This window comes from Entamoeba dispar, genomic scaffold, assembly GCF_000209125.1.
Source record: "Entamoeba dispar SAW760 scf_1105229461203 genomic scaffold, whole genome shotgun sequence".
Lineage (NCBI taxonomy): Eukaryota > Evosea > Mastigamoebida > Endamoebidae > Entamoeba > Entamoeba dispar.
This window is the reverse complement of record NW_001854575.1, coordinates 23,309-37,073: the sequence shown is the minus strand read 5'-3', so window position 1 is coordinate 37,073 and position 13,765 is coordinate 23,309. Positions and strand designations below refer to the sequence as shown.

General features: G+C 26.9%; 7 protein-coding genes across 7 annotated transcripts in view, besides 18 other annotated features; 5 read left to right on the top strand and 2 right to left on the bottom strand.

Annotated features, from left to right (window-relative positions):
* EDI_340730 (uncharacterized protein) overlaps positions 1–37 on the top strand; it is a gene marked incomplete at both ends in the record, with an annotated part of 537 nt that extends 500 nt beyond the window's left edge. Inside the window, one exon of the mRNA XM_001733364.1 lies at positions 1–37. This exon is cut by the window's left edge and continues 500 nt beyond it. Within this exon, the coding sequence (XP_001733416.1) occupies positions 1–37 (37 nt within the window).
* A 436-nt stretch (positions 38–473) lies between these two features.
* EDI_340720 (uncharacterized protein) lies at positions 474–2,381 on the top strand (the record flags this gene model as incomplete). The annotated part of the gene is made up of 2 exons (XM_001738268.1): positions 474–611; positions 708–2,381. 2 exons carry the CDS (start codon positions 474–476, stop codon positions 2,379–2,381), a joined length of 1,812 nt encoding a protein of 603 aa, XP_001738320.1.
* Positions 2,381–2,493: a microsatellite.
* A 3-nt stretch (positions 2,494–2,496) lies between these two features.
* Positions 2,497–2,683: a sequence feature (AT_rich).
* Positions 2,684–2,718: 35 nt separating this feature from the next.
* Positions 2,719–2,768: a sequence feature (AT_rich).
* A 111-nt stretch (positions 2,769–2,879) lies between these two features.
* EDI_340710 (uncharacterized protein) lies at positions 2,880–4,217 on the bottom strand (the record flags this gene model as incomplete). Its single annotated transcript, XM_001738267.1, has 1 exon — positions 2,880–4,217. The coding sequence occupies one exon, from the start codon at positions 4,215–4,217 to the stop codon at positions 2,880–2,882; it is 1,338 nt and encodes a 445-aa protein (XP_001738319.1).
* Positions 4,218–4,337: 120 nt separating this feature from the next.
* Positions 4,338–4,381: a sequence feature (AT_rich).
* Positions 4,382–4,465: 84 nt separating this feature from the next.
* Positions 4,466–4,521: a sequence feature (AT_rich).
* A 204-nt stretch (positions 4,522–4,725) lies between these two features.
* Positions 4,726–4,889: a sequence feature (AT_rich).
* A 149-nt stretch (positions 4,890–5,038) lies between these two features.
* Positions 5,039–5,069: a sequence feature (AT_rich).
* A 79-nt stretch (positions 5,070–5,148) lies between these two features.
* EDI_340700 (uncharacterized protein) lies at positions 5,149–5,589 on the top strand (the record flags this gene model as incomplete). Its single annotated transcript, XM_001738266.1, has 1 exon — positions 5,149–5,589. The coding sequence occupies one exon, from the start codon at positions 5,149–5,151 to the stop codon at positions 5,587–5,589; it is 441 nt and encodes a 146-aa protein (XP_001738318.1).
* Positions 5,590–5,608: 19 nt separating this feature from the next.
* Positions 5,609–5,689: a sequence feature (AT_rich).
* On the top strand, positions 5,688–7,049 carry EDI_340690 (uncharacterized protein; the record flags this gene model as incomplete). Its single annotated transcript, XM_001738265.1, has 1 exon — positions 5,688–7,049. One exon carries the CDS (start codon positions 5,688–5,690, stop codon positions 7,047–7,049), a length of 1,362 nt encoding a protein of 453 aa, XP_001738317.1.
* Positions 7,050–7,145: 96 nt separating this feature from the next.
* Positions 7,146–9,083, top strand: EDI_340680 (dipeptidyl peptidase III, putative; the record flags this gene model as incomplete). Its single annotated transcript, XM_001738264.1, has 1 exon — positions 7,146–9,083. The coding sequence occupies one exon, from the start codon at positions 7,146–7,148 to the stop codon at positions 9,081–9,083; it is 1,938 nt and encodes a 645-aa protein (XP_001738316.1).
* Positions 7,696–7,721: a sequence feature (AT_rich).
* Positions 9,084–9,164: 81 nt separating the features above from the next.
* Positions 9,165–9,248: a sequence feature (AT_rich).
* On the bottom strand, positions 9,242–11,866 carry EDI_340670 (axoneme-associated protein mst101, putative; the record flags this gene model as incomplete). The annotated part of the gene is made up of 1 exon (XM_001738263.1): positions 9,242–11,866. One exon carries the CDS (start codon positions 11,864–11,866, stop codon positions 9,242–9,244), a length of 2,625 nt encoding a protein of 874 aa, XP_001738315.1.
* A 96-nt stretch (positions 11,867–11,962) lies between these two features.
* Positions 11,963–12,044: a microsatellite.
* A 114-nt stretch (positions 12,045–12,158) lies between these two features.
* Positions 12,159–12,218: a sequence feature (AT_rich).
* A 537-nt stretch (positions 12,219–12,755) lies between these two features.
* Positions 12,756–12,931: a sequence feature (AT_rich).
* Positions 12,932–12,973: 42 nt separating this feature from the next.
* Positions 12,974–13,003: a sequence feature (AT_rich).
* Positions 13,004–13,081: 78 nt separating this feature from the next.
* Positions 13,082–13,102: a sequence feature (AT_rich).
* Positions 13,103–13,165: 63 nt separating this feature from the next.
* Positions 13,166–13,210: a sequence feature (AT_rich).
* A 94-nt stretch (positions 13,211–13,304) lies between these two features.
* Positions 13,305–13,341: a sequence feature (AT_rich).
* A 137-nt stretch (positions 13,342–13,478) lies between these two features.
* Positions 13,479–13,508: a sequence feature (AT_rich).
* Positions 13,509–13,765: the final 257 nt, after the last annotated feature.

Here is a 13,765-nt window from a genome sequence, read left to right as displayed (position 1 = left end):
CGTATTTTATATCACTGAGTTGTTTTTGTGCTGCTAAATTAGCAATAATCGGTAATAATGGTGAAGGTGGAATACGTCCTACTGAACAATCAACAGCAATTTCAAAAGCTTCAGGAGACATTTGAATAAGTTGTTCTTTAGTTGAATCTTCTTGTGAAGCTATTTCAGTTGTATGAGAAGTGAATGCATTAAAATCTTCAATAGAAAAAGAATAAAGAGATTGTAAATATTGCATTAAATCATTATCAGGATGTTGAGAAAGATAATTAATAGCTTGAGGTGAAGTATTGATATGTAATGTATGAGATAAATAATGATTTAATATTATTGAATGTAAGTTAATTGTCTTATTAAGAGAAATGAGGTATGAAGAAATAGATTCAATTGTCTGTTCAGAAGGAAAATTATGTTGGATCATTAATTGAAAGATTTTTATTATTTTTTCTAAAAGATCTTTTTTAGATATTTTTTAGATGACTTGTCCATTGTGTTTAACCCCTCTAACCAATCCAATAACACTTCCGTGTGGCCAAATTATCTGTAGTGATTGTGTAGATAGTCTTTTACTTGGAGGGAGTGAAATGGAATGTCCATTATGTATGAATACACATGTTTGTTTCTAATTTGCTTTTGAATGACTTTTTTATTTGACATTGTTTTTATTGTTACAACTGACCTTTATTACAAACCAAAAAACTCATTTTTAGAACACAAATGACATTTTTACGACAGATAAACAAGTAATTGATAATACTACTGATAATCCTCCTTTAATTTCATTGACATTACACGATCTTCCTCAAGACAACCAACAACCAAGTGTTATTAAACAACTACAACAAGAACAAAGTTATGACACACAAACACTACCACAAGTGTCACCAATTATTGAACCATTAAAACAAAATACCGAGTCAAAACAAAGTATTCCTATTCTCGAAATTCAGAATTCACCTACCCATGAAACAATACTTCCAGAGAATGAGCCGCCATTAATTCCAGTTCCTGTTCAAATACCTGTTCAACCAATTGATTATTCAGAAGAAGTTCCACCTCCAATCTATCAACCTCCTTATATTCCTACTCCTCAACAACCTTCATTTATTGTATCTCAACCAACGATACCAGTGTATCCAACTTTTGATAATTCTCAAGTTGTACAACCAACTCCAACGTATGAAATTAAACCAATACCACAAAAAAAATTACCTCCTCTTCCTCCTCCAAAACCAAACACTAACTCAACAAATCCATTTGATGAGGTATCATCAAATAGTAGTTCTATAACTTCTTCTAACACTTATTATTTTTCAGAAGATGAAATTCCACCACAATTTACTGCAGCTTATGGAGCACCAATAAAACAAAAACCACAACTTCCAAACAAAGCCAGTAAACTCAATGCAACTCATTTTGACACACCTACAAAAAAAGTTCAAGTACAAACAAAACAGAGTTCTCCAAACATTCAAAACCCATCAGAATTTCAGCCTAAGTCATTTAATACTCCAATAAAAAGAAGGTCTGAATATGTTCCAGTTACTTATGAAGTTCCATCTACTTCTGTAAGTCATTACACCTATAATCAAGAAAAAGCCGTTGCCTCAGGGAATGTAGTATGTTCATCAGCGAATTTTAATAATGATAATTTGCCATTACATTTTATGAGACAAGAACAAGACAGTGAGGACCTTTATAAAATATTCAATAAATGGATTTCTTCTGGACTTTTTTCATCAAAAAAATTATTAGAAGTTGTTGAAAGTCAACCAATTATTTTTGATGATATTCATATGATTCCATTTTTATGGATTCAACTTACATTTGGTTGTGATGGATGTATTGGATATTATGAACGTCCATTAAGTAATGTAATATGTTTATGGCAATCGTCAAGTCCTTACAGATCATTGTTATTGAATGAAGTAATAATACCACCAGGAAGAATATATAAGTTTGATCCAAAAAATCCTAATGCAAGAACTCTCAAACAAATAGAAAATCCATCAGTAGTAGACAAATTATCAGGATGGTTTAAAGGAAATGATTCATTTATTACAAAAGATATTCCTAAAAGATTATTTGAAGATTCTAAAGAACCTATTGGGATATATCAAAATTATGTCCAAGGACAAATTGCTAGTTTAACTAGGGAATATAAACAAACTGCTTTAAAAAGTACTCAGAATGATTTTAGTTATTCTTGTAATGTTAAAATTATTCAAGAACGTTCAAAAGTTCAAAGAATTTATATTCCTTTTTGTTTTACTTCTTATCGTTATGAAGGAGAATTAAATTATGTATTAATTAACACTGTATCTGGAGAAGTCTATGGGAATAAAAAGAAATCTGTTTTTGGAATTCAATGGAATTCTAAATAATTTTCATTATTATCTTTATCATTTTAATTAATTTAATTTTAAGTATTTCCTTTTTTCATTTTTATTTATTCATTTGTTTTATTTTAAATATCATTAATTTTTCTTTCATTTTAAGAATTAAACATAATTTAATAGAAATATAATTAGAAGCATTTATAAAATGAAAGTATATTAAATATTTCATAATACTTTTTTAATTGTATAAAAATATATTATATATTTGTTGAGAATTATTATTGACTTAATTAAATTTTAAAATTATGAATAATATTATTTATGAAAAAAAAAAAGAAATATATAATCAATACAACAGTATAAAAGATTTAAACCTTAGTGGAAAAAAATAAATCTATTATTAAAATCTTATCTTTTTTAAAAAGAATAAAACAGAAGAATAAAACAGTACCACACTTAATAGAGAAATAAAGATTTGGAAAGAAATCCTTACAAAAAATTGGTAATTAAACATCACAATCATAGCAGCATAATTGTTAAATTTTATACTAATTTTACAACAACCATTTCTTTCCAAGTAAATTTCTTTGGAGCCAAACGAGTAGAAAATATTTTTCTTCCCTGAATTGGCATATCTGAATAATACAAATCAACTGGGTCATTTTCATCATAAATATAACCATTTCGCTTATCAGTAAATACACCTAATCCTCCAATGAATACTTCCGTTTCACTTATTTTAAATGCATCTTCATGAGGTCTTAACCAATTATATTTTTGTGTTGGAACATTGAATGGATTTGATAGTGTAAAAGCAAACATATGTTTATCTTGAACTGCAACACCAAGAGTAGTTGGATGAACTGAATGATAAGTACCAAATAATTCACCACTATTTAGTTGATATAATATCATGAATTTTTGACATCCTTTAGTTGCGTTAAACACATCAGTTAATGTCTTACTTTTTTTAACTGCCATAACCATTGCACCTTGACTACATCCAGCTAATTGAACTAAATTATTCATAACCAGTTCTATAATATCATCAATTTTCATTTTTATTGTATCTTCAATAGGTAAACTACCAAACGAAGGTCCTAAAGAAACAGCTCTTCCTGAATAAGTCATTTGGTCAGTTTCTTCATCACTAGAACTACTACTACTTTTGGTAGAAAGTTTTTGTGGTATAGGTTTGTTAAAAAATGCACTAAAAACATCCAAACCATTAACAGTACTTTGAGGTGTTTTACTTCCACTATAACCTATTTTTGGCTCTTCTGTGCTAACTTTCTTTACGGAAGTAGAAGTTCTTGATAAATCACTGACTTTATTTTCTAAATTTTGAATAGAAGATTTAAGTGAGTTGTTTTCTGTTTCAAGAGATTTAATTTCAGAATTAGCTTGTTTTAACATTGATTCGAAAACAGCAATTTTAGCTAGTAACTTATCATTCTTATTACTAAGCTCTTTATTTTGCTTCATTAATATTTTGTCATAACAATATTTCTTTAACACGTCAGTATATCTAAAGGATGACAAGTCTACTAACTCAACGAGTTTCTCTAAGTATCTATCGTTTTTATTATTTATCATAACAATTATATATGACTCAAATTGTGCAACGTCTTCGAAATTAATTGCTTGTTCGGGAATAATTTGTTTGAATTGTGTTGAATATTGGGTGACGATTTCTTCATTAAGATTAAATTGTTCCATTAATATCTTTTTGACTGGCTCACGAACCATTGGCCTTGCAAGATAATTGACTGCATCTAATTGTGTTGTTGTATGTGTTAGTTCCATTATAACTTCCTTCATTAAAATTTCGTGTGATGTGATTTTTTTTGTGATAAGTTGAAGTGCTTGGTTTATATCCATCGATATTAATTTTTAAGTTCTTTCCCTTTTTTATTTCTTTTTTCTTATCATTATTTCCATTATCCTTTAAATTCCTGCATTTTTACTTCAACCTGAATCTCAAAAAAAAGGGTATGACGCAAATTAACTTTTTAATTTTTTACAATCATTTATTATTTTTTTTACTATTTCTTACAACATTATATAGTATCTAAGTTAACATAATGTTTTAAAAACCCTGTACTTTTTTGATATTTGTTTTTCTTTTGATTTTTTAAATTGTTTTTAATTCTAAATTTAATATAAATATATTTATTAAATAATTGATATAACTCAAAATATAATAGATTGAGTTTTCATAGTCTTTGAAGCAAATAAAATTCTCAATCTATTGTTTTTTTATCATAGATTTTTTTTTAATTCACTAGATCAAATGTGTGGCTAGTCATTATGAAAATTTTTTTTCAGTTAAACCAACAAACCAAATGTTTATTCTTATTATTTTTTTGTATGTTATACAGTCAAAATGAATATAAAATATCATCATATTTTTGTATATATAAAATTTTTTATTATTATAGAACGATTAAAAATTTATAATCATATAGTATTTTATAATTTATTCTTATTATTTCTTATTAACAGAATCTTTATTTATTTATGAATATCACTAATTTATAACTATTATTTAATGTATTTTCTCTTGTTATTTCTTAACTTTTTGTATAGTCATATATAAAACACTTATAGATATTATATATTCACCTAATTTATAACTCTTGACTTTATTTCAATACCTTTTAAACACTTGTAACCTTATTCATTTTCTTTAATCATTTGTCTATTTTAATTATTTCTAAATATTTAATTTATCCTTTGAATATTTTTTTGGAAAAAGTATAGAAATTTTTTCATAAATTGAAAAGAAAAACAAAGAACTATAAAAATAGAAATGGTTCTGTTAAAAATTGTAAATGAATTATATCAATTCTCAATGGAATTTAGTAATGAAGAAACCGTCGGAGAAATCATAAATTTAATTAACACAACCCTTCCTAAAATCATGGCAATCAAAAAGTGCCAAGAAATAGATATTGATCCATTAATTCCACCTCATCTTACTGAAATAAAAGAAAGGGTTGTTAGTGAAGCTATAAAAACTATTCACAATGAGTTTCTTGATATCCCTTCATTAGACGTAGAAATTGCTGACTTAAAAAGGATGTATGAAATTGTAATGAATAAACAACCAGAGGCATTTATTAATCAATTAACAACACCATGTACATATACGAAAATGATTTGTTGTAAAAAAGAATTAGATAATAAAAAAACGTTTCAATCATTATATGGACCAAACAATAAACTAACATTAAAAGTAATTATAGAGTGAATACAATTAACAATTGAAGATTATTTTTTAAAATATCATTTAACACAAATTCTTTTTTTTTTTAAATCTAAAACTTAAAAAACAAAATAAAAGAATAAATGAGTAAGATTGATTCATACTCTATGATGATTGTTGGCAAATATCTCATGACAAGTGATGATTATAGAAGAATTATACGTGTCAATTCTAAATTTCGTGATTTATTAGATAAATATAGATATAATCCTCATAGAGATTTAAAGTTATTTCATAATATTGAAACCCAAGTTTTGTATAGTAAAGTAGATAAAATAAAAGAAGGGATGTATAAGTATATTGTTGTGTATGATATTGACTATAAACAATATCTTGAATTTCCTGAGTTCATTAGAAATAAAATGGAATTTCGTAATTTAAAACTAACTGAAATGAATATATTGGAATACTCAACATTAATTAATCATATAGGAACTTTGGGAACACAACTAAAAACTATTCATGAACAAATCACACCTCTTTCAATGAAAACTTATATTATTCCTGATAAAGTTAATTCAATAGAAATGAATACATTTAATTCAAGTGAGTTATTAAGAAAAGTAATCTTTCCATCATCTCTAACTTCTATAGGGAATTATGCATTCAAAAAATGTCCACAATTAACTGCTGTTGATTTACCAGAGAATTTGTTAGTAATTGGAAATGAAGCATTTAGTAAAAGTATTCAAAAAATAACTATTCCAAATAAAGTTAAACGGATTGGGGCCAGATGTTTTGAAGGATGTTTGTTAGAGAGTTTTGAATTACCAATAAGTGTTTACGAACTTGGAAGAGGTTGTTTTGAATACAACACAAGATTAACTAAAGTCATTCTTTCTCCTTATATTCGTTCAATCCCACCGAAATGTTTTCTTGAATGTATTTCATTACAAAACATTGTTATACCAGAGGGTATTGCTTCAATAGAAAATAAAGCATTCTTTCATTGTGGATTAAAATCATTGATACTTCCTTTTTCAATAACTTCAATTGCTCTTGACGCTTTTGACTCTTCTTCCACTACCAAGTTAGTACAAAGAAATAAGAATATAATACAATACCCAGTAAGTCTATTTGAAGCGATTTTATTCGATAATTCATCAACACAATGCAATGACATTCATTACACAAAACAAGATGGTAACTTCATAGAAAGTGATTTGTTTAATAAAGTTTCAATCATTGAAGAACAATCTTTTATAAATTCTGATATTAACTCAATCAATTTACCTTCTTCATTAAAAGAAATTAAACAATTTGCTTTTTATAATTGTTCAAAATTAACCTCAATATCAATTCCAACATCTGTAACTTTAATAGAGACTTATGCATTTGTAAAAACACCATTACTAGATCTTAAAATTCCATTTCATTTAAAAGAAAATTTATCTGAATTTGATCCATCAACTTGTGAATTTGCTAATATTTTTTTGATTAATTGAAGAATTTTTTGAAAAAAGTTATTCAAAATGTTTTCTTGTATCTTAAAAAATTATTAAAAGAAGAAAAAACTTCAACAAGATCTTAAAAGTTATTTCATGTCATTATCAGTTAAAACTCCTCTTAAATTTTTAGATTGTACTCATGCTTGGGAACAACTTACACCTGAAGAACAAATTTATATACATTACTTGAATAAGGCTAATTGGGCATCATTCCCTATTTCTGTTAAACAGTGTTCAGTAGAAGCGTATGACATTTTTGTTGCATTTTTGAAGATGTACAAAACTATCTCACATACAGAACTATTAAAAAAAGCAGAAGTATCAGACAATACAAAAGAACAATATGAAGATTATGTTTCAACTTTCTTTGCTAATGGAGGAAATTACTTATCTTTTGGAGATAAAAAGTTTATTCCTGAATGTAGCAAAGAAGAATTTACTACTATAATTAAAGCATCTGGACATAATTATTTTGAATCTTTAATTGACATTATGTATGACGTAACTCCAAGTCTTATTCATTTTGGTATTCCACCTGAAGGATGCACTGCTTATTACTCTTCTAATATTACTAAAGAAGATATTGAGCATTGTAATGCATTATTACAAAAGAAAGGAATGTTATTAGAAAATACAAGAATTGATAAAATTAATAATAAATTAATAATTGGAATTGCTTCTATAGAAGAAAGGGAAGAAGAATATGAAGATGTAATATTAAAATATGGATGGTGTCATTCTGAGTTAGAAATGTTAGTAAATGAACTAAAAGAATGTGAAAAATTAGAGTTAGTTCAAAGAGATAAAAACAAAAAGGAAATGTTTAAGAATTATATCCAAACATTTACTAGTAACTATAACCTTCATAAAGAAGCACAGAGATGGTGGGTAAGGGATCAAAAACCATCTGTTGAATTTAATGTTGGATTTATTGAAACTTATGAAGATCCTATTGGAGTTCGTGGTGAATGGGAGATGTTTGTTGCAGTAGTAGATAAAGAGAAAACAAAAGAATTAACTGAATTGGTGCAAAGAGCAAATGAAATATTACCATCACTTCCTTGGGGCAAAGTATTTGAGAAAGATGTATTTGAATCACCTGATTTTACATCAATTGATATTGTTGGATTTGGAACTTCAGGACTTCCAATTGGAATTAATTTACCTAATTATGATGACGTTAGAATGGAACAATTTAAGAATGTATCATTGTCTAATGTTATGGCATGTGGTTCTAGCCAAGATAATATTCCTTTCATAAGTCTTGAACAACAAACATTATACAAAACATGTTCTCCTCGTGCCTTAGAAACTCAAGTTGCTTTGCATGAACTTCTTGGTCATGGAAGTGGAAAATATCTTCGATGTGACAATGGAAAGAAGAATTTCCCTGAAGACCTTATTAATCCTTTGAATGGGAAAAAAGTTAAATACTATCAAGATAAAATGACCTATGACACAGTATTTAAATCACTTGGAAGTGCAATGGAAGAGTGTAGGGCTGAAACCGTTGGATTATTCTTGACATATAATCCAATTGTTAAAGAGATATTAAAATTGTCTGAAGATGTTCAATACATTAACTGGTTATCTGAAATGAGAAGTGGATTAACTGGACTAAAATTCTATAATCCAGAAACTAAAAGTTGGGGACAAGCACATTGCCAAGCCCGATTTGCGTTATTTAAAACAGTTGAAAAGAGTGGTGCGGTTGAAATTATTGGAGAGAATATTGTGTTACACAGAGAATTAATTCCAAAAGGTATTGAAGCATTGAAGGAATTATTATTAAAAATTCAAATATGTAGAGCAACAGCTGATATAGAATATGCACAATCATTTTTCATTCCATTATCTACTCCAAACGAAGATGAATTAAAGTTTAGAGAAATTGTCATTAATAAGAAGATTCCTCGTTCTGGTTTTATCCAATGCAACACTAAAATGGTTGATGGTAAAGTTAAATTAATTACCTATGAACCAAGTGTTGAAGGAATGATTCAATCATTCTTAGACCGTTATTCATTTTAATTGAACTAACAGTAAAACTTTTATATTTTTTATTTTCAGTAATCATAAAGAATTTTGGAGTTAATAATTAATTATTCTCTCTTTAATATTATAAAAAAATATAAATATCAAATAAAATATTAATAAACAAAATATAAAAAGTATCAAATGAAATTAATTTATTTTCTTCTTCTATTTTGATTCATTGACTTCTTGACACTCTTAGTGGCTTTTCTAACAGATTTTTTAGCAGCTTTAGCAGACTTTTTGACTTGAACAATCTTAGCTTTAAGAGATTTTCTTTCTGATTTTGAAGCTTTAGCAAATCGTTTTTGTAATTTGACTAATTTCTTTTCTTTCTTAATAAACTTCTTTTCAGCTTTTTTCAAATTTTTAATCTTCTTTGGTGATGCTTTCTTTGAAGCTTTTTTGAGTAATGAATTTACTTTTTTCTTTTGAAGTTTAGCTTTCTTATTAATTTTATTTGCAGCTTTCTTTCCAAATTTAGTATTTTTAGTACTCTTCTTGGTTACCTTACTTGTAGCCTTCTTAGAAAGTTTGGTAAGTTTCTTATTGCTCTTCTTAATTAATTTAGCATCGTTCTTTTTAACTAACTTAATTTTTTTAGCGAGTTTCTTTTCAGCCTTTTTAGCAGATAATTTAGCCTTTAAAGCCTCTTTCTTAGCGGCTTTAGCAGCCTTCTTAGCAAGTTTTTTATTATTCTTTTTGATTAATTTAGCTTCACTCTTCTTAACTGCTTTAACTTTTTTAGCAAGTTTCTTTTCAGCCTTTTTGGCAGATAATTTAGCCTTTAAAGCCTCTTTCTTAGCGGCTTTGGTTGCTTTCTTTTGAGCTTTTTTAGCAGCAGTCTTAGCAACTTTCTTTGCATCTTTAGCCTTTTTAGCTAATTTACTAATAGCTTTTTTATCCTTCTTGGCAATTTTAGCAAGAGCCTTCTTGTCTTTTTTAGCTAATTTGGCAATAGCTTTTTTATCTTTTTTAGCTAATTTAGCAATAGCCTTCTTATCATTCTTTTGAACCTTCTTAACTTTCTTTGTGATCTTAGCAAGAGCTTTCTTGTCTTTCTTAGTTACTTTAGCAAGAGCCTTCTTATCATTCTTTTCTACTTTCTTAACTTTCTTTTCTAATTTAGATTGAACTTTCTTAAGTTTCTTCTTATCTTCTTTAGCAATTTTCTTGGTATTCTTCTTAGTATAAGCCTTTGCTTTACTAATAGCTTTCTTCTCTGCTTTCTTTTCAGCCTTTTTAGCAGCTTTCTTAGCAGATTTCTTGGCAATAGCTTTAGCGTTCTTGGAACTCTTAGTAATCTTTTTAGCTAATGATTTCTTTAATTTTGATTCTTTAGAAAGAGCTTTCTTTGCATTCTTCTTGGCTTTCTTAACTTGAGATTGTACCTTCTTAAGTTGAGCAGCAGTCTTTGTTCCTTTCTTAACGTCCTTCTTAATCTTACTTAATTTGCTTTCAGCCTTCTTTTCTGCTTTAGCGGCTTTCTTAGCAGTCTTAGATGCAACTTTAATCTTACTCTTCAAAGACTTCTTTGATTCACTTAATTTCTTTTCTACCTTCTTAGCAGCCTTCTTTGATTCAGATTTAGCTTTTTCAATAGATTTCTTAGCCTTTTCAGTAGCCTTAGTTGCTGATTTAGTGGCAACCTTCTTAGCTTCAGCTGCCTTCTTTTCTGCTTTCTTAGCTACTTTAGCAGCTTTCTTCTCTGCCTTCTTTCCACTCTTCTTAGCTTCTTTCTTAGCTTTTTCTGCCTTCTTTTGAGCAACAGCAACTTTAGCCTTTAATTCTTTCTTAGTTTGTTTTTCACTCTTCTTTAATTGTTTCTTAGCATCAGAAACTTTCTTTTCAACTGTTGCCTTTGATTGTTTAGAAATCTTCTTAGATACTTCCTTGGCTTTAGCTTTAGCGTCTTTAGCAGCTTTCTTAGTGACTTCTTTAGTTTCTTGTTTAACTTCTTTCTTCAAATTTTTCATTGCTTTCTTAATTTCTTTTACTTTCTTTTCGTTCTTCTTAGTATCAGCTTTGGCAGCTTTCTTGGTTTCTTCAGCTGCTTTTTTAGCTTTAGCAGTCATTTTCTTAGCTTCTTCTTTAGCCTTCTTTAATAACTTTTTAGCTTCTTTCTTAACAGACTCAGCTACTTTTTTAGCTTCTTTCTCTGCCTTTTTGACAGTCTTTTCTGCTTTCTTTTCAACCTTCATTACCTTTTTCTCGGCCTTCTTTTCTGCTTTTTTAACAGCAGCTTTTACCTCAGTTTTCTTTTCTTCAGTCTTTACAGTTTCTTTTTTTACTGGAGAAGCAGCTTTAGAAGTTGATTTCGTAATTACTTGTGGTGCTTGTGTTGATGATTTAGCAACTTGTGGAACAACAACTTTTGGTGCTGTTTTAGCATCACCAAGGATATCACCAATAATATTAACCCTTCTTTCTAAGTGAAGAACACTGATGATATTTTCTTTGACCTCAGCTGGAACAGTATTTAACAAGGCGTTGATACCAGCTATTAATTCGTTCTTTCTATTGAGTGGTCCACTTAATTCAGATTTAAGACTTTCAATGTATTGACTAATTTGTGGTTTATCAGCTGGAGCAGCAGCATCTAAATCAAGAATAGCGTGGTCAATTTTATCATGAATATGTCTTTCGATATCTTCAATTCTTCTTAATTCTACCTCTAACCTTGAAATTTTTTCTTGGACCTCATAGTAATTCTTTACATAATAGGCACTTTGATCAGCAAAAGCACATGTGATTGCGAGTAACACTAACAATACTTGCATTCAAATAATATAATTTTTAGTTCTTTTTTGTCCTTTATCTACCCAAAGAATTTCTTGTTGACTTTGATCTCATAATTTCTTTTTCCCCTAATTCCCTTTTTTTTCCTTTCTTTTTACCTATATTTTTTCTTTTTTTATATTTTTTTTTTAACTTTTTCTCCAAATTTTTTTTTTTTTTGTAATGTTATTCAAAATAGTTTTATATGAGGTCTTTTTTTCTCTTTTTTTTTTTTGAAGGGATAACATGGGCAGAACTTCTCAGAACTGACTAATGCTTGAGTTCAATTTTCACTTTATATTAAATTTTACTTATTTTTTGAATAAAATGTATTAAATATTATTAAGATTATTTCATTCTCAATAATACAAAAGTTGTAAACGAGAGATAAGACTCGAAGGTTAAATTGATAGTGTTAAATCAGTAAGTGGTTGTGTTATACTTTTTAACAGAACTTATTACAATATTATCAATTATTCATAACTTGTTATCACATAAAGAAAACAAAAAGGAAAAACATTACTCTAAAATAAACAAAAAATTATAAATTGTCAAGAAATATACGAACCAAAGAATCTACTCTACTGACAATGTAAAAATGAGAGTGTTTAAAAAAAAGTCTATTAGAACAAAATAAAGAGCAGTGAAATAATATTAAGAATGTACTAAACATAATTAACATAACAAATAAAAAACATTGAAAAGAAACAAATAAAATGTATTTAAAAAAAAATGAGAATTACTAATAGTTAAGAAAAGTATTTACAATGATAACATGTATTATAATAGAAGTTTAAGTGTCAATCAAGAAAATATTATTATAGAAGAAAAGAGCAAAGGTATTTACAAATAGTATTATCAAAAAAAATTACAAAAGCAGAGTTAAATGACATTTAATCAAATATTTTTATATTTTTATAAAAAATTAAATCAAATATAAAATTATAATCATCATATTATTTATCAAAAAAAGAATTAATATGTAATATATATTCGTCATTATTTTATAATGACACTTTATTTTATATTTAATTGATTTTAATAGAAGTATTTCATTAAAAAATTATCAACCATTTTTCTATTTGATCGTTAAATAACAATATAACATGAAATATTTATTATTTGTTATTAAAATTATACACCAATACTATGATAGGGTCAGTTAATTAAAAACGAATAAAATCAGTTATCAAAATGTCATTGTTTTTCAACAACTCTAATTATTAAATTAATTTTTTGACACTCTCAGAAAATAACTAATTAATTGTCATTGAAACAATTAAGTTTGAGTTAACTATTACAATATTATGTTTAATTTCTATTTTATAATAAAGATTTTTTATTAACACAGTAACACTTATAAGTCTAAGAGACAGTTGGTTGATGGTTTAAATCTTAATATTTTAGAAATACCCTTTCTATTTCAACTAACATTCTTACTTAATATAACTATTTTATAAATAATTTTCAATTAAATCATTCGATACAAATCATAAATTAAAAAGCTATTTGTTTATATACTTTTCCTGTGTGATTAATTGATAGAAAAATATTAACTTTTAATTCATTTTGGTTAATTATTTCTTGGTTATATTTCAACCACTTCTCAATAACTTTTTTATTAAAATAATAAAGAAATTTTTTGTTTTTCAATGAGATAAAAAAAGGGCTTATTTAAATAAAATTAGATAAATTTAGTGTCATAAGAAAATAAAAATACCTAAGAATTAATTCAGTATGAATTATTATGGATTTGAAAATATAATATATGAGATGAGTTCTTTCGATTTCTACGATATTCCAAATCTAAATCTAATTTAGAGTGGAAGAAGACAGAAGAATTCGAGAGGAAAGGGTATTTAAGAAAGAAATTTAAGAAGCAAAGAAATAAATTCAAATAG